Source organism: Salmo salar, chromosome 20 (genome assembly GCF_965601325.2).
Source record: "Salmo salar chromosome 20, fSalSal1, whole genome shotgun sequence".
NCBI lineage: Eukaryota > Metazoa > Chordata > Actinopteri > Salmoniformes > Salmonidae > Salmo > Salmo salar.
Genome location: NC_138310.1, coordinates 86130318 through 86150404, shown reverse-complemented (window position 1 = coordinate 86150404; position 20087 = coordinate 86130318). Strand labels below are relative to the sequence as shown.

Below are 20087 nucleotides of genomic sequence, written 5' to 3'. Positions count from 1 at the left end.
AATATTAGCCTATCACTTGTGAATGATGTATTATCACTTGTGAATTATGCCCAGCATAAGAAACAATGCCCTTTTTTAAAAAACTTTTTCAAATCATTGTCGCACACCTTATGTAGCCTAGCCCATCCGCTTTACAAGGGGTGTGTCACGACTTCCACCGAAGTCTGTTCCTCTCCTTGTTCGGGCGGGCGCTCGGCGTCACCGGTCTTCTAGCCATCATCGATCCACTTTTCATTTTCCATTTATTTTGTCTTGTTTTCCTACACACCTGATTCTCATTTCCCTCATTAAGTGTTGTGTATTTAACCCTCTGTTCCCCCCATGTCTTTGTGCGGTATTGTTTATTTGTAAGTGCTTGTGCACGTGTTTGGTGCGCCACAGGTTTTGTACCCAATTATCTTGTTATTTTTGATGCCGTGGGTTGGGCTATTAAACTGCTCCGGCTATTACCAAGTTCTGCTCACCTGCATCTGACTTCCCTGCCACCGATTACGCACCCCTTACAGAATACCGCACCTGAATATGGAGTCAGCAGGAGTAGGTGCCCCTGATATGGAGATCGAGGAGCGCATCCAAGAACACACAGCGATGCTCCACCATCTCGGCGCCGCCATGGACCGCGTCGTCCAGGCTATGGACCACTGGGAGAGACGGAGAGTTCCTCCAGCACCTCCACCAGCACCACAGGGGTCTCCACTACTCACTCCCCCTGCTCCCGGGGATTTGCCTCACCCTCCCCGGGGAGTACGATGGGACGGCTGCCCGCTGCCAGGGTTTCCTGCTGCAGTTAGAGTTATACCTGACAACCGTCCACCTGGCTCCTTTGGACCGTGAAAAGGTGTCCACCCTCGTCTCATGCCTCTCGGGGAAAGCCCTGGAGTGGGCCAACGCCGTGTGGGTGGAAGGAGATGCAGTGCTGGACCACTTTGAGGAGTTCACACGTCGTTTCCGGGCAGTCTTAGACCACCTGCCCGAGGGGGGAGCGCCGGGTGAACGTCTTTTCCACCTGCGGCAGGGGAGGAGGAGCGCACAGGAGTTCGCTTTGGACTTTCAGACCCTGGCTGCTGGAGCGGGATGGAACGACAGGGCCCTGATCGACCACTATCGCTGCAGTTTGCGCAAGGACCTCCGTTGAGAGTTGGCCTGCAGGGATAACACCCTCACCTTCGACCAGCTGGTGGACCTGTCTATTCGGCTGGATAACCTGCTGGCTACACGCGGACATCCAGATCGGGGTCTGTTGGTTCCATCCCCCAGCACCATCGCTCAAATGCCCATGGAGCTGGGAGGTGCTGCGCTCAGGGAGACCGAAGGAGGTTCCGTCTCCTGCACCATCTGTGGCCGCAGAGGTCACACTGCCGATCGGGTGCCGGGTTGGTTCCTCTGGGGGTCGAGGCAGCAGACAGGGCACTCTGGCGTCACCCCAGGTGAGAAGGCACCATTCTCACCCAGAGCCCTCTGTTGCACAGAAGTTTTTGTTAGTTACTTTTCCTGAGTTTTCCTTGCATTCCCAGCATAAGGCGCTCGTCGATTCAGGCGCGGCTGGGAATTTTATTGACAGATCATTTGCCCACAGTTTAGGGATCCCCATCATTCCTGTGGCTATGCCCTTCCCAGTTCACGCCTTAGATAGTCGACCATTAGGGTCAGGGTTAATTAGGGAGGCCACCGCTCCTCTGGGCATGGTGACGCAGGGGGGTCACACGGAGAAAATCTGTCTCTTTCTCATTGACTCTCCTTCATTTCCAGTGGTGCTAGGCCTACCCTGGTTAGCTTGTCATGACCCCACTGTTTAATGGCAATGGAGGGCTCTCACGGGGTGGTCGAGAGAGTGCTCGGGGAGGTGTTTAGGGGTTTCCGTAGGTGCGCATTCCCCCGAATATGCCAATTTGGCTCTCGCCTTCTCCAAAAAGAAGGCAACTCAATTACCACCCCATCGACGGAGGGATTGTGCGATATATCTCCTGGTAGACGCCGCACTTCCCAGGACTCACGTGTATCCTCAGTCACAGGCGGAGACGGAGGCTATGAAACATATGTCTCCGAATCCCTGCGTCAGGGGTACATTCAGTCCTCCACGTCCCCCGCCTCCTCGAGTTTCTTTTATGTGAAGAAGAAAGAGGGAGGTCTGCGCCCGTGTACTGACTATCGAGGTCTAAATCAGATAACTGTGAGGTACAGTTACCCGCTACCTCTTATCGCCACGGCGATTGAGTCAATGCACGGGGCGTGCTTCTTCACCAAACTTGATCTCAGGAGTGCTCACAACCTGGTGCGTATCCGGGAGGTAGACGAGTGGAAGACGGCGTTCAGTACGACCTCAGGGCATTATGAGTACCTCGTCATGCCGTACAGGTTGATGAATGCTCCATCAGTCTTCCAAGCCTTTGTAGACGAGATTTTCGCAATTATGTTGTTATTTTTGATGCCGTGGGTTGTGCTATTAAACTGCTCTGGCTATTACCAAGTTCTGCTCTCCTGCGTCTGACTTCCCTGCCACTGATTACACACCCCTTACAGGGTGTAGAGCCTAACTGGTATATATATATAAGCAGTGCGTCAGTTTCAGGTTTGGAGAAGATCATTTTCACCATAAAAATGCACCTTTATAAAAAATCATTACATGCATAATTGCATTTGTGGTCACTTTTGATAATGTTGTTTTCAGCTAATGGAACATTTGTGCTTATAACCTACTACCATGTGTGCATTACTGAAATTATAATGTGATGAAAAAGACTAATAGTTTATCAACATTTTAAGCTAAACGTTCTGATCTGTTGCATCAGACACATTGCTTAAAAATGTTTTTTTGATGCTAGTGGTTGTATTCATTTGAGATCTACTGCATCCCACAACTGTCCCAGACTATGTTTGGAATATTTATTTATAGCACAGAATAGAATAGGTCAACTTTTGTACTATGGGGGATAGTAGATTGACATAGGCTAGTGCTTTTGCTGTTCATTAGGCTTACTCATCTTGTTGGCTGACAAAAAGTAAATGTGGACAGTTCTTCCGATATCTTCAATATGCATCTCGAAATTGGATAAGGACGTGCAAAGTTGTGTCCCTGATGTGTCTGTCTTCACTTGTAGCCTGTGAGAAAGACCCGATCATGTGATGAGAGCCATGTGTGTGAGAGGTGATTTGGAGCACTCAGCACTCAGGGAAAAGGACACAATGGCCACTGGCCGCAAAAGGCAGCATTTTTTTAGGGTGCATTACGACCACACAAAGGGGATGCCTAGGCATTATCAAGTGCATTATCAAGTGCTTGTCAAATTGTGAATGAGTGACTGATGAAGTGTGTTCAGCCTGCGCAAAAAACAACGGAGAGCACATGCCTTTCAAGCAACTTTTTCCAAATCATCATTAGAGCCTCATCAAGCAGACTTACAATGTATTAAAACCTGTTAGGGATAGGGGGCAGTATTTTCACGTTCGGATGAAAAGCATGCCCAGAGTAAACTGCCTGCTACTCAGGCCCAGAGTCAAATATTTGCATATTATTAGTAGATTTAGATAGAAAACACTCTGAAGTTTCTAAAACTGTTTAAATGATGTCTGTGAGTATAACAGAACTCATATGGCAGGCAAAAACCTGAGAAAAATCCAACCAGGAAGTGGGAAATCTGAGGGTTGTAGTTCTTTAACCTGTTAGGGCTAGGGGGCAGTATTGACACGGCCGGATAAAAAACGTACCCGATTTAATCTGGTTACTACTCCTGCCCAGTAACTAGAATATGCATATAATTATTGGCTTTGGATAGAAAACACCCTAAAGTTTCTAAAACTGTTTGAATGGTGTCTGTGAGTATAGCAGAACTCATATGGCAGGCCAAAACCTGAGAAGATTCCATGCAGGAAGTGGCCTGTCTGACAAGTTGTTGTTCATCTTGGCTCTTTTTATTGAAGACTGAGGATCTTTGCTATAACAAGACACTTCCTACGGCTCCCATAGGCTCTCAGAGCCCGGGAAAAAGCTGAATGATATCGAGGCAGCCTCTGGCTGAAACACATTATCGCGTTTGGCAAGTGGCCGATCAGAGTACTATGGGCTTAAGCGCGTGCCCGAGTCGACCCCATGCTTTATTTTCTTTCGTCTGTTTACCTAAACGCAGATTAATGGCATAAAAATTGATTTTAAACAGCGGTTGACATGCTTCGAAGTACGGTAATGGAATATTTAGATTTTTTTTGTCACGAAATGCGCCATGCTCGTCACCCTTATTTACCCTTTCGGATAGTGTCTTGAACGCACGAACAAAACGCCGCTATTTGGATATAACAATGGATTATTTGGGACCAAACCAACATTTGTTATTGAAGTAGAAGTCCTGGGAGTGCATTCTGACGAAGAACAGCAAAGGTAATAACATTTTTCTTATAGTAAATCTGACTTTGGTGAGTGCTAAACTTGCTGGGTGTCTAAATAGCTAGCCCTGTGATGCCGGGCTATCTACTGAGAATATTGCAAAATGTGCTTTCACCGAAAAGCTATTTTAAAATCGGACATATCGAGTGCATAGAGGAGTTCTGTATCTATAATTCTTAAAATAATTGTTATGTTTTTTGTGAACGTTTATCGTGAGTAATTTAGTAAATTCACCAGCAGTGTTCGGTGGGAATGCTAGTCACATGCTAGTCACATGCTAATGTAAAAAGCTGGTTTTTGATATAAATATGAACTTGATTGAACAAAACATGCATGTATTGTATAACATAATGTCCTAGGGTTGTCATCTGATGAAGATCATCAAAGGTTAGTGCTGCATTTAGCTGTGGTTTGTGTTTATGTGACATTATATGCTAGAATGAAAAATGGGTGTCTGATTATTTCTGGCTGGGTACTCTGCTGACATAATCTAATGTTTTGCTTTCGTTGTAAAGCCTTTTTGAAATCGGACAGTGTGGTTAGATTAACGAGAGTCTTGTCTTTAAAATGGTGTAAAATAGACATATGTTTGAAAAATTGAAGTTTTAGCATTTTTTAGGTATTTGAATATCGCGCCACGGGATTACACTGGATGTTGAGTAGGTGGGACGCAAGCGTCCCACCTAGCCCATAGAGGTTAATTGAATCCCTATCCAAACTACAGTGTCTGTGGGGTCATGTTGCACTTCCTAAGGCTTCCACTAGATGTCAACAGTCTTTAGAACCTTGTTTCATGCTTCTACTGTTACTTGGCAGAGAATAAGAGCTGTCTCAAGCCTGGGACCAGTGAGTTGTTTACTGCGTGCTCACGCAGGCGCGCCGCTCCTTCTTTTTCCTCTGTAATGAATACGCTATTGTCCGGTTGGAATATTAATCGAATATTTATGGTCTTAGGGTCTTATTTTGAAATCTGACACAGCGGTTTCATTAAGGAGAAGTGTATCTATAATTCTTTCAATAACTGTTGTAAATTTTATCAACGTTTATGATGAGTATTTTTTTTTAATTGATGTGCTCATTCACCGGAAGTTTGAGGCAATCACGCGCCAATGTAAAAAGGGGTTTATGGATATAAATATGAACTTTATCGAACAAAACATACATGTATTGTGTAACATTGAGTCCTGGGAGTGTCATCTGATGAAGATCATCAAAGGTTAGTGATTAATTTTAGCTGTATTTCTGGTTTTTGTGACGCCCCTCCTTGCTTGGAAAATGGCTGTGTGTTTTCTTGTTTAGGCGCTGTCCTAACAGAATCAAATGTTATGCTTTCGCAGTACAGCCTTTTTGAAATTGGACAATGTGGTTGGATTAACAAGAAGATTATCTTTAAAATGGTGTATAATAGTTGTATGTTTGAGAAATTTGAATTATGAGATTTTTGTTGTTTTGAATTTGCCGCCCTGCTATTTCACTGGCTGTTGGCCAGGGGTCCTGCTAGCGGAACTCCTGTCCATAACAGGTTTTAAACATCACAACATACAGCCCCACGTTTGTAGAACAACTGAAGTTACATTAATAACTCTAAATGAAGCATATAGGAGGACCTATTTCTTTGTTAACAGCTCAACACAAAGTAGCTGTATGTGTGTACTCCCTCAAATCGTTTGGAGAAAATATCCTTTCAATTGTATTAAGCTTTGTTCAGTTGTATTCTTCATACCATAAAATAAAGCCATGGAATTTTAAGCAAATATTGTCTTCTAAATGAACTAGTGTAACCCACAGCCATTTAGCATAGCCAGATCAGGACCTAACATAAGGACAATTCAGAATATGCTTCTGACATAGACTACATTTTCTTCATATCATGCTTCTTTAGACCTGTCAAATATAAATAATGGAGTTATTGTGAAGGTCTAGGCTATATTACATGGATTTATTGTGAAGGTCTAGGCTATATTACATGGAGTTATTGTGAAGGTCTAGGATATATTACATGGAGTTATTGGACTTGTAGATGTAGATGTTCCAAAGGTCTGCATCAGTGGCTTGTAGATAATGTGTGGAAGCCAGGAGATGAAAAAATGTGTTTATGTTAATTAACTGTTAATTACTGTGAGACTGACAGTTATTTGCTTGACAATCACAGGCTAATGAAATCCCCAGCAGTCATGACATTTTGTGACCCCCACAGCCCTACTCCCATCTCCACAGAGGAACTCTGGAGCTCTGTCAGAGAGACTATTGGGTTCTTGGTCACCTCCCTGACCAAGACCCTTCTCTCCTGATTAGTCATTTTGGCCGGGCGGCCAGCTCTAGGAAGAGTCTTGGTGGTTCCAAATTTCTTCCATTTAAGAATGGTAGTGGCCACTGTGTTCTTGGGGACCTTCAATGCTGCAGAATATTTTGGTACCCTTCCCCAGATCTGTGCCTCGACACAATCCTGTCTCAGAGCTCTACGGACAATTCCTTCGACATCATGGCTTGGTTTTGGCTCTGGCATGCACTGTCAACTGTGGGATCTTATGTAGACAGGTGTCCAATCAATTGGATTTACCACAGGTGGACTCCAATCAAGTTGTAGAAACATCTCAAGGATGATCAATGGAAACAGGATGCACCTGAGCTCAATTTTGAGTCTCATAGCAAAGGGTCTGAATACTTATTTAAATAAGGTCTTTTTTTATTGTATTTTTTACATTTGCAAAAATGTCTTAAAACCTGTTTTCGCTTTGTCATAATGGGGTATTGTGTGTAGAACGTAGAAAATGTTTTATTTAATCCATTTGAGAAGAAGGCTGTAACGTAACAAATTGTGGGAAAATGTAAGGGGTCTGAATACTTTCCGAGCGCACTGTAGAGAGGATGTTGCGCCAGAGACAACCCATATTAGGAGTGAAAGTAGATTGGGTGTGCATGCGCTTGTGTGTAATCATAGAATTACATACAGTATATAATCCTTATTACAGTGTTTTACAATCGCTAGGACCCATTTCTCAATACTTAGGTCACTTTTTCAAAACCCTTCACACAGTGAACACAACAGCAGTCTATGTGGGCTAAACTGTGGATCATTTTTCATTGCTTTGGCACAAAATGCATTCAATGACTACATCTATCAAATTCCATGAATTATTTTCTCACTCAGACACAACCACCACCAAAACTCTATGTACCTACAGGCCAATTTGCACATGATTATATACTATTTTCAAAACTGTTAAACTTAAGTTCAAAACCTAACATAACACAAAATTGAATAAGTCAACAATTTGCTACATTTCTATAGTAATACCGTATTGAAATATATTCCAAATCTAAAAAATGAAATACTATCAAAACAATTAGACCAACCACAGCTGATTGCCATTGTAGCTGAACATCTACCCAGGTGTTAGTCTTTCAATTTCATTACCATCTATACAAAAGGGGCCATTTTAGGAATAAGGCTGTACTGTAATCTAAACATGGACCCAGCCATAGATATAGAAGTGGCTGACAGAGGAAGAAGAGTGGCTGGGAGAGGGAGAGGAGTACGCATGCTTGGTGGAAGAAGACTGAGATGAAGATCAAGAGCTGTAGTCTCAGATGAGATTAGGGCTGCTATAACTGATCCTGTTGTCGCAGTTGTTGTCGGTGAATGAGGACCAAAACGCAGCAGGTACGTGAATGCTCATCTTGCTTTTTAATTATCTTTCAAAACGAACATACAAAATAACAAAAACACGAACGATCAACAAAAACAGTCTGGTAAGGCACAAGGCGAAACACAGAACAATCACCCACAAATCACACATACAAACACACCCTAATATATGGAACTCTCAATCAAAGGCAGATAGACAACACCTGCCTTCAACTGAGAGTCCCAACCCCAATCAACCAAACATAGAAACACACAACCTAGACTAACCATAGAATTACTAAACATAAACCAAAACCCGGAATTACTAAATTAAACACCCTTTACACAAACACACCACCCCGAACCACAGAAAACAAATACCCCCTGCCACGCCCTGACCAAACTACAAAACAATTAACCTTATATACTGGCCAAGACGTGACAGTACCCCCCCCTTAAAGGTGCTACCCCAGAAGCACCTTAACAAAAAATAACCCCAAGCAACACCAACAAAAAGTCCCCTTTTCTAAAGGGAGGGAAGGGAGGGTGGCTGCCGTCAACGACGGCACTGTGCTACACCCCCCCTCCCCAACCCACCTATTTCTGGAGGTGGCTCTGGCTCCGGCCGTTCCAGGCTGTCGGGCCACTCTGGCTTCGCCGGGGGGCAGTCGGGGCAGTCTGGCAATTCGGGAGAGTCTGGGCAGTCTGGCAATTCGGGACAGTCTGGGCAGTCTGGCAATTCGGACAGTCTGGGCAGTCTGGCAATTCGGGACAGTCTGGGCAGTCTGGCAATTCGGGACAGTCTGGGCAGTCTGGCAATTCGGGACAGTCTGGGCAGTCTGGCCACTCCGGCAGTTCAGGGCAGTCTGGCCACTCCGGCAGTTCAGGGCAGTCTGGCCACTCCGGCAGTTCAGGGCAGTCTGGCCACTCCGGCAGTTCAGGGCAGTCTGGCCACTCCGGCAGTTCAGGGCAGTCTGGCCACTCCGGCAGTTCAGGGCAGTCTGGCCACTCCGGCAGTTCAGGGCAGTCTGGCCACTCCGGCAGTTCAGGGCAGTCTGGCCACTCCGGCAGTTCAGGGCAGTCTGGCCACTCCGGCAGTTCAGGGCAGTCTGGCCACTCCGGCAGTTCAGGGCAGTCTGGCCACTCCGGCAGTTCAGGGCAGTCTGGCCACTCCGGCAGTTCAGGGCAGTCTGGCCACTCCGGCAGTTCAGGGCAGTCTGGCCACTCCGGCAGTTCAGGGCAGTCTGGCCACTCCGGCAGTTCAGGGCAGTCTGGCCACTCCGGCAGTTCAGGGCAGTCTGGCCACTCCGGCAGTTCAGCGCAGTCTGGCCACTCCGGCAGTTCAGCGCAGTCTGGCCACTCCGGCAGTTCAGCGCAGTCTGGCCACTCCGGCAGTTCAGCGCAGTCTGGCCACTCCGGCAGTTCAGCGCAGTCTGGCCACTCCGGCAGTTCAGCGCAGTCTGACCTCTCTGGCGACTGTTGACTGGCGGGCAGCTCTGACGACTGTTGACTGGCGGGCAGCTCTGACTATGACTGTTGACTGGCGGGCAGCTCTGACTATGACTGTTGACTGGCGGGCAGCTCTGACTATGACTGTTGACTGGCGGGCAGCTCTGACGATGACTGTTGACTGGCGGGCAGCTCTGACGATGACTGTTGACTGGCGGGCAGCTCTGACGATGACTGTTGACTGGCGGGCAGCTCTGACGATGACTGTTGACTGGCGGGCAGCTCTGATGATGACTGTTGACTGGCGGGCAGCTCTGACGATGACTGTTGACTGACGGGCAGCTCTGATGATGACTGTTGACTGGCGGGCAGCTCTGATGATGACTGTTGACTGGCGGGCAGCTCTGATGATGACTGTTGACTGGCGGGCAGCTCTGATGAAGACTGTTGACTGGCGAGGCAGGGTTGACGCACTTGTAGCCTGGTGCGTGGTGCTGGTACTGGGATTACCAGATTATGTACACGCACCTCCAGGCTAGTGCGGGGAGCGGGAACAGGACGAGTCGGACTGGGTTGACGCACTTCCGGGTCCGCACGAGAGACAGGAGCTGGAAACCCAGGGCTATGGAGGCGCACAGCCGGTCTAGATCTTACCTCCTGCACAACCCGCCTTGGCTGGATGGAACTAGTAGCCCTGTACGAGCGGGGTGCTCGTACAGGGCAGACTGGGCTGTGCAGGGGCCTGATGGTAGCCGTGCGTAGAGCGGGAGTTGGGTAGCCTGGTCCTCGGAGGCGTACCGGCGACCAGATGCACTGCGCAGGCATCCTCCTACCAGGCTGGATGCCCGCTCTAGCACGGCACCTGCGAGGGGCTGGAATAACGCGCACCGGACTGTGCGTGCGTATGGGTGAGATAGTGCGCTCCTCAGCGAAACATAGCGCTCTCCACCCCATACGCTCCTCCATATAACCACGAGTAGCTGGCTTCCGGCTCTTCTTACGCCTAGCCAAACTACCCGTGTGCCCCCCCCCAAAATTTTCTTGGGGGTGCCTCTCGTGCTTCTCCTTCAGCGCGTACTTGGCCTCGTACCACCGCCTCTCTGCCTTGGCTGCCTCAATTTCCCCCTGCGGGCGTCGATAATCCCCAGCCTGATGCCAGGGTCCGGCCCCGTCCAGAACTTCCTCCCAAGTCCACTTCTCCCGCCAGTCCAACTCGAACTCCGTCTGCTCCTTCCTCTGCTGCTTGGTCCTTTGGTGGTGGGTGATTCTGTCACGGCTGTTGTCGGTAGAAATGGACCAATACGCAGCAGGTACGTGAATGCTCATCTTGCTTTTTAATTATCTTTCAAAACGAACATACAAAATAACAAAAACACGAACGATCAACAAAAACAGTCTGGTAAGGCACAAGGCGAAACACAGAACAATCACCCACAAATCACACATACAAACACACCCTAATATATGGAACTCTCAATCAAAGGCAGATAGACAACACCTGCCTTCAACTGAGAGTCCCAACCCCAATCAACCAAACATAGAAACACACAACCTAGACTAACCATAGAATTACTAAACATAAACCAAAACCCGGAATTACTAAATTAAACACCCTTTACACAAACACACCACCCCGAACCACAGAAAACAAATACCCCCTGCCACGCCCTGACCAAACTACAAAACAATTAACCTTATATACTGGCCAAGACGTGACACCTGTAATAAATCATTGTCTATCAATGAGAGAGGCTGGTCTGAGAGTGCAGCCAAATCTGTAATGCTCAACAGTGGCATCTTGTGAGAAATGTCAGGCAAAACAACAGATAAGATGTGCATTCTGCAAGAGCATCTGACTGAACTGCACATTACAGAAGTAAATTGAGCAAAGCCTCCAAACCCACTTGTGTGTAATTGTTTTTGTATTTCTGCTTAGGACCCAACGGTTACCTCCCACAGGCGGGAGAGGTAGGATTCTCACTGCTCTGCAGGAAACTGCAATCGTTGATATGGTCATCAGAAACAATGGCATAAAACTCACAGAGATTCGGGACAGAGTGTTGGCAGATAACATTACATTTGGAATCGTTCACAATGTAAGCATAACAACTATTTCTAGAGTCCTGAAACAACATCCAGTCAGGGTGAAGCAGTTGTACACTGTCCCCTTTGAGAGGAACTCTGAAGGAGTCAAGCAACTCAGGAACCAATATGTCCAGGTAAGATGACTGTAAAATACACAACTGGTTTTGAACTAAACCAAACAGGGCAGATGCACACAATGGCATGTTTTTAGGTATAATGTAAACTACCGTAATAGCCTAACTCTTATGTTGCCATGTGGATTTATTTTAGAGAGTCATGGAGATTGAAGCCAGGCAAACACCAGACATATTTTGTGGATGAGGCTGGTTTCAACTTGGCCAAAACACGGCGATAAGGAAGGAATGTGATTGGGAAAAGAGCCACAGTGGATGTCCCGGGCCAGAGGGGTGCCAGCATCACAATGTGTGCAGCAGTATCCTCTGATGGATTACTGTTACACAAACCACTAGTTGGGCCATACAACACCGAGCGTCTCATTTCATTCCTGGATGACCTCTATAGAAGGGTTGTGCCAGGTGAATAAAGAGTTGCAGTGAGGCGAAATCGGCCAACGTTTGTAATTGTATGGGACAATGTGGCATTTCACCACTCCCGTGCAGTCACAGAGCAGTATGCAGCCCATCCCAGGATGGTTTCATTTTTCCTCCCACCTTACTCTCCATTCATCAACCCCATTTACCATACAACACTCCTTCTGTGGACTCCAAGTGCTCTTAAACGCTAGTAAAACCAAATGCATGCTTTTCAACCGTTCGCTGCCCGCACCCGCCCGCCCAACTAGCATCACTACTCTGGACGGTTCCGACCGAGAATATGTGGACAACTACAAACACCTGTAAACTCTCCTTCCAGACACATATCAAATCCAATCCAAAATCAAATCTAGAATCGGCTTTCTATTTCGCAACAAAGCCTCCTTTACTCACGCCGCCAAACTTACCCTAGTAAAACTGACTACCGATTCTCGACTTCGGCGATGTCATCTACAAAATAGCTTCCAATACTCTACTCAGCAAACTGGATGCAGTCTATCACAGTGCCATCCGTTTTGTTGCCAAAGCCCCTTATACCACCCACCACTGCGACCTGAATGCTCTAGTCGGCTGGCCCTCGCTACATATTCGTCGCCAGACCCACTGGCTCCAGGTCATCTATAAGTCTATGCTAGGTAAAGCTTTTGCCTTATCTCAGCTCGCTGGTCACGATAACAACACCCACCCGTAGCACGCACTCCAGCAGGTATATCTCACTGGTCATCCCCAAAGCCAACACCTCCTTCGGCCGCCTTTCCTTCCAGTTCTCTGCTGCCAGTGACTGGAATGAATTGCAAAAATCGCTGAAGCTGGAGACTTACATTTCCCTCCCTAAATTTAAACATCAGCTATCTGAGCAGCTAACCGATCGCTGCAGCTGTACATAGTCCATCTGTAAATAGCCCACCCAATCTACCTACTCTCATCCCCATATTGTTTTTATTTACTTTTCTGCTCTTTTGCACACCAGTATCTCTACTTGCACATCATCTGCTCATCTATCACTCCAGTGTTAATCTGCTAAATTGTAATTACTTCGCTACTTTGGCCTATTTATTGCCTTACCTCCTCACGCCATTTGCACACACTGTATATAGACTTTCTTTTTTTCTATTGCGTTATTGACTGTACGCTTGTTTATTCCATGTGTTTTGTTTGTGTCGCACTGCTTTGCTTAATCTTGGCCAGGTCACAGTTGTAAATGAGAACTTGTTCTTAACTAGCCTACCTGGTTAAATAAAGGTTAAATAAATAGAGGAATTAATTTCCTCATGGAGGTGGAAGGTTTATGACCGCCATCCACATGATCAAATGTCCCTACTGGATGCAATGAATACTGGATGCCTGGACATGTCTGCAGAAGATTGCCAGGGATGGACCAGGCCTGCTAAAAGATTATTTCCTAGGTGTATTGCCCAAGATGACATAAAATGTGATGTGGATGAGAAACTGTGGCCAAATGCAGAAGACAGGGTTGACTAGCATTGCTACTGTATCTGTATCGGTAGATGGTGTATATACAAATTCTTGTATTTTTGGAATCACTCAATGCCCCCAAAAATGACTTAAAACATATTGAAGCGTATTGCATCATGTCTGATTCATTCCTGTAACATGTACTGCAGTGAATTGTAAACAATAGAGAGGTGTCATTCCTGTAACATGTACTGCAGTGAATTGTAAACAATAGAGAGGTGTCATTCCTGTAACATATACTGCAGTGAATTGTAAACAATAGAGAGGTGTCATTCCTGTAACATGTACTGCAGTGAATTCTAAACAATAGAGAGGTGTCATTCCTGTAACATGTACTGCAGTGAATTGTAAACAATAGAGAGGTGTCATTCCTGTAACATGTACTGCAGTGAATTCTAAACAATAGAGAGGTGTCATTCCTGTAACATGTACTGCAGTGAATTCTAAACAATAGAGAGGTGTCATTCCTGTAACATGTACTGCAGTGAATTCTAAACAATAGAGAGGTGTCATTCCTGTAACATGTACTGCAGTGAATTGTAAACAATAGAGAGGTGTCATTCCTGTAACATGTACTGCAGTGAATTCTAAACAATAGAGAGGTGTCATTCCTGTGACATGTACTGCAGTGAATTCTAACCAGTAGAGAGGTGTCATTCCTGTAACATGTACTGCAGTGAATTGTAAACAATAGAGAGGTGTCATTCCTGTAACATGTACTGCAGTGAATTGTAAACAATAGAGAGGTGTCATTCCTGTAACATATACTGCAGTGAATTGTAAACAATAGAGAGGTGTCATTCCTGTAACATATACTGCAGTGAATTCTAACCAGTAGAGAGGTGTCATTCCTGTAACATGTACTGCAGTGAATTCTAACCAGTAGAGAGGTGTCATTCCTGTAACATGTACTGCAGTGAATTCTAACCAGTAGAGAGGTGTCTGTCTTGTTTTGTAAAGACATTTGACAGAAGAAAACATTGTGTAATGCTACCTGTTGTTAGTGTTGTTTAGGTCGTTGTTTTATGAGTGACAATGTGTGCTTGTTGGGTGACAACCTTTGCTAGTGTTATGGAAGAACGAGTTGATTTGAGACATGTATGAAGGGTTTTGGTAGTTTTAGTGCATTTTGGATGTGAAATTAACTGCTGTGCCAAGCTGAAAGTTGGTTAGGAGAACTGTGTGAAGAGTTTTGAAAACGTGACCTAAATATTGAGAAATGGGTCCTAGCGATTGTAAAACACTGTAATTCAAAAGGATCTCTGTGGACCTCGTAAAGATTTGTAATTTCACTTTTACACTGTATTACCTTTTACTGTGGCATAAACACAACCAGTCAAGATGTTTTCATCTGATTGTCAATCACTTCAAAAAGGGTTCCTTTACTAGGCTACCCGCTCACGTTCATCCACTGACAACATATCTCTAGCCTCCAAACAGTAGTGAATGGAAAGAGACATCTGCTACACAAAACATCACAAAGTGTCATGACATTTGGCCAGAATTTATGCGTCCACCTCTGTCCGCACGCCTCTCAGTGTCGGCCACTCATCTCTGCCTTGGCAAAATGTCAGTGTTCTCGTCCGACCACATCACATTTCGGAGCGTAGATTATACCACCTGTTAAAGTCCATTCACTCGTGTGTCATGCCTCTGACATCATAATCTAAAGTGATGTAATAGCCCACAGTTTTCTTCACATTTTGTTGTAATTACTGTGATTGGCTCATGTTTTACCGGTACGGAGTACCCCTACTATTTATTTTGCCGGGACGCAGTACTAGACAGTAGTGGCCTTACCTTCAACACTGACTCTACTACAGATCACTAAAGCTACATCATCTAGTTTTGTCTTTCTGTGAACCCTGACCTTCTGTTCGTTGAGCAGGAAGTTGGCCAGCTCGTCAGCAGTCAGGTGGTCCTTCCTATCGCTGTATCCCATGAGCAGCAGATACAGGTCCCGCCGCAGTGACATCATCTTATAAAACACACTGAACTCCTCAAATGTCAACGTGCCCTGTTGGTCATCCGAGTCCGCTTCCTGTGGGAAAGGGAAATTACATCACCATTGGAGAGTGGTCAAGTCAGGTCAAGTGATACAATTCCAATTCGACCCTCTGTTCTAAACTGTGCCTTTAAACCTCTTTCATCTGTAACCATCTGGTATATTAACACAAAGCCATGGTGCCTCAACATGGACCAAACAACTCCAATCACCATCTGGTATATTAACACACAGCCATGGTGCCTCAACATGGACCAAACAACTCCAATAACCATCTGGTATATTAACACACAGCCATGGTGCCTCAACATGGACCAAACAACTCCAATAACCATCTGGTATATTAACACACAGCCATGGTGCCTCAACATGGACCAAACAATTCCAATAACCATCTGGTATATTAACACACAGCCATGGTGCCTCAACATGGACCAAACAACTCCAATCACCATCTGGTATATTAACACACAGCCATGGTGCCTCAACATGGACCAAACAACTCCAATAACCATCTGGTATATTAACACACAGCCATGGTGCCTCAACATGGACCAAACAACTCCAATAACCATCTGGTATATTCACACACAGCCATGGTGCCTCAACATGGACCAAACAACTCCAATAACCATCTGGTATATTAACACACAGCCATGGAGCCTCAACATGGACCAAACAACTCCAATAACCATCTGGTATATTCACACACAGCCATGGAGCCTCAACATGGACCAAACAACTCCAATAACCATCTGGTATATTAACACACAGCCATGGTGCCTCAACATGGACCAAACAACTCCAATAACCATCTGGTATATTAACACACAGCCATGGTGCCTCAACATGGACCAAACAACTCCAATAACCATCTGGTATATTCACACACAGCCATGGTGCCTCAACATGGACCAAACAACTCCAATCACCATCTGGTATATTCACACACAGCCATGGTGCCTCAACATGGACCAAACAACTCCAATCACCATCTGGTATATTCACACACAGCCATGGTGCCTCAACATGGACCAAACAACTCCAATCACCATCTGGTATATTCACACACAGCCATGGTGCCTCAACATGGACCAAACAACTCCAATCACCATCTGGTATATTCACACACAGCCATGGTGCCTCAACATGGACCAAACAACTCCAATAACCATCTGGTATATTCACACACAGCCATGGTGCCTCAACAAGGACCAAACAACTCCAATAACCATCTGGTATATTCACACACAGCCATGGTGCCTCAACATGGACCAAACAACTCCAATCACCATCTGGTATATTCACACACAGCCATGGTGCCTCAACATGGACCAAACAACTCCAATAACCATCTGGTATATTAACACACAGCCATGGTGACTCAACATGGACCAAACAACTCCAATAACCATCTGGTATATTAACACACAGCCATGGTGCCTCAACATGGACCAAACAACTCCAATAACCATCTGGTATATTCACACACAGCCATGGTGCCTCAACATGGACCAAACAACTCCAATAACCATCTGGTATATTAACACACAGCCATGGTGCCTCAACATGGACCAAACAACTCCAATAACCATCTGGTATATTAACACACAGCCATGGTGCCTCAACATGGACCAAACAACTCCAATCACCATCTGGTATATTAACACACAACCATGGTGCCTCAACATGGACCAAACAACTCCAATAACCATCTGGTATATTCACACACAGCCATGGTGCCTCAACATGGACCAAACAACTCCAATAACCATCTGGTATATTAACACACAGCCATGGTGCCTCAACATGGACCAAACAACTCCAATAACCATCTGGTATATTAACACACAGCCATGGTGCCTCAACATGGACCACACAACTCCAATAACCATCTGGTATATTAACACACAGCCATGGTGCCTCAACATGGACCAAACAACTCCAATAACCATCTGGTATATTCACAAACAGCAATGGTGCCTCAACATGGGCCAAACAACTCCAATAACCATCTGGTATATTAACACACAGCCATGGTGCCTCAACATGGACCAAACAACTCCAATAACCATCTGGTATATTAACACACAGCCATGGTGCCTCAACATGGACCAAACAACTCCAATCACCATCTGGTATATTCACACACAGCCATGGTGCCTCAACATGGACCAAACAACTCCAATAACCATCTGGTATATTCACACACAGCCATGGTGCCTCAACATGGACCAAACAACTCCAATAACCATCTGGTATATTAACACACAGCCATGGTGCCTCAACATGGACCAAACAACTCCAATCACCATCTGGTATATTCACACACAGCCATGGTGCATCAACATGGACCAAACAACTCCAATAACCATCTGGTATATTAACACACAGCCATGGTGCCTCAACATGGACCAAACAACTCCAATAACCATCTGGTATATTCACACACAGCCATGGTGCCTCAACATGGACCAAACAACTCCAATAACCATCTGGTATATTAACACACAGCCATGGTGCCTCAACATGGACCAAACAACTCCAATAACCATCTGGTATATTAACACACAGCCATGGTGCCTCAACATGGACCAAACAACTCCAATCACCATCTGGTATATTAACACACAGCCATGGTGCCTCAACATGGACCAAACAACTCCAATAACCATCTGGTATATTCACACACAGCCATGGTGCCTCAACATGGACCAAACAACTCCAATAACCATCTGGTATATTAACACACAGCCATGGTGCCTCAACATGGACCAAACAACTCCAATAACCATCTGGTATATTAACACACAGCCATGGTGCCTCAACATGGACCAAACAACTCCAATAACCATCTGGTATATTAACACACAGCCATGGTGCCTCAACATGGACCAAACAACTCCAATAACCATCTGGTATATTAACACACAGCCATGGTGCCTCAACATGGACCAAACAACTCCAATAACCATCTGGTATATTCACACACAGCCATGGTGCCTCAACATGGACCAAACAACTCCAATAACCATCTGGTATATTAACACACAGCCATGGAGCCTCAACATGGACCAAACAACTCCAATAACCATCTGGTATATTCACACACAGCCATGGTGCCTCAACATGGACCAAACAACTCCAATAACCATCTGGTATATTCACACACAGCCATGGTGCCTCAACATGGACCAAACAACTCCAATAACCATCTGGTGTATTCACACACAGCCATGGTGCCTCAAAATGGACCAAACAACTCCAATCACCATCTGGTATATTCACACACAGCCATGGTGCCTCAACATGGACCAAACAACTCCAATAACCATCTGGTATATTCAGACACAGCCATGGTGCCTCAACATGGACCAAACAACTCCAATCACCATCTGGTATATTCACACACAGCCATGGTGCCTCAACATGGACCAAACAACTCCAATAACCATCTGGTATATTAACACACAGCCATGGTGCCTCAACATGGACCAAACAACTCCAATAACCATCTGGTATATTCACACACAGCCATGGTGCCTCAACATGGACCAAACAACTCCAATAACCATCTGGTATATTAACACACAGCCATGGTGCCTCAACATGGACCAAACAACTCCAATAACCATCTGGTATATTAACACACAGCCATGGTGCCTCAACATGGACCAAACAACTCCAATAACCATCTGGTATATTCAGACACAGCCATGGTGCCTCAACATGGACCAAACAACTCCAATCACCATCTGGTATATTCACACACAGCCATGGTGCCTCAACATGGACCAAACAACTCCAATAACCATCTGGTATATTAACACACAGCCATGGTGCCTCAACATGGACCAAACAACTCCAATAACCATCTGGTATATTCACACACAGCCATGGTGCCTCAACATGGACCAAACAACTCCAATAACCATCTGGTATATTCACACACAGCCATGGTGCCTCAACATGGACCAAACAACTCCAATAACCATCTGGTATATTAACACACAGCCATGGTGCCTCAACATGGACCAAACAACTCCAATAACCATCTGGTATATTAACACACAGCCATGGTGCCTCAACATGGACCAAACAACTCCAATAACCATCTGGTATATTCACACACAGCCATGGTGCCTCAACATGGACCAAACAACTCCAATAACCATCTGGTATATTAACACACAGCCATGGTGCCTCAACATGGACCAAACAACTCCAATAACCATCTGGTATATTCACACACAGCCATGGTGCCTCAACATGGACCTAACAACTCCAATAACCATCTGGTATATTAACACACAGCCATGGTGCCTCAACATGGACCAAACAACTCCAATCACCATCTGGTATATTCACACACAGCCATGGTGCCTCAACATGGACCAAACAACTCCAATAACCATCTGGTATATTAACACACAGCCATGGTGCCTCAACATGGACCAAACAACTCCAATAACCATCTGGTATATTCACACACAGCCATGGTGCCTCAACATG

At 45.5% G+C, this 20087-nt stretch overlaps 1 protein-coding gene across 1 annotated transcript in view; it reads right to left on the bottom strand.

Annotated features, from left to right (window-relative positions):
- The window catches only part of LOC106581476 (1-phosphatidylinositol 4,5-bisphosphate phosphodiesterase eta-1), a 187303-nt gene that overhangs the window by 78124 nt on the left and 89092 nt on the right, over positions 1–20087 (bottom strand). Inside the window, exon 6 of the mRNA XM_045704038.2 lies at positions 15441–15611. Within this exon, the coding sequence (XP_045559994.1) occupies positions 15441–15611 (171 nt within the window). The remainder of the gene's footprint in view (positions 1–15440; positions 15612–20087) is intronic.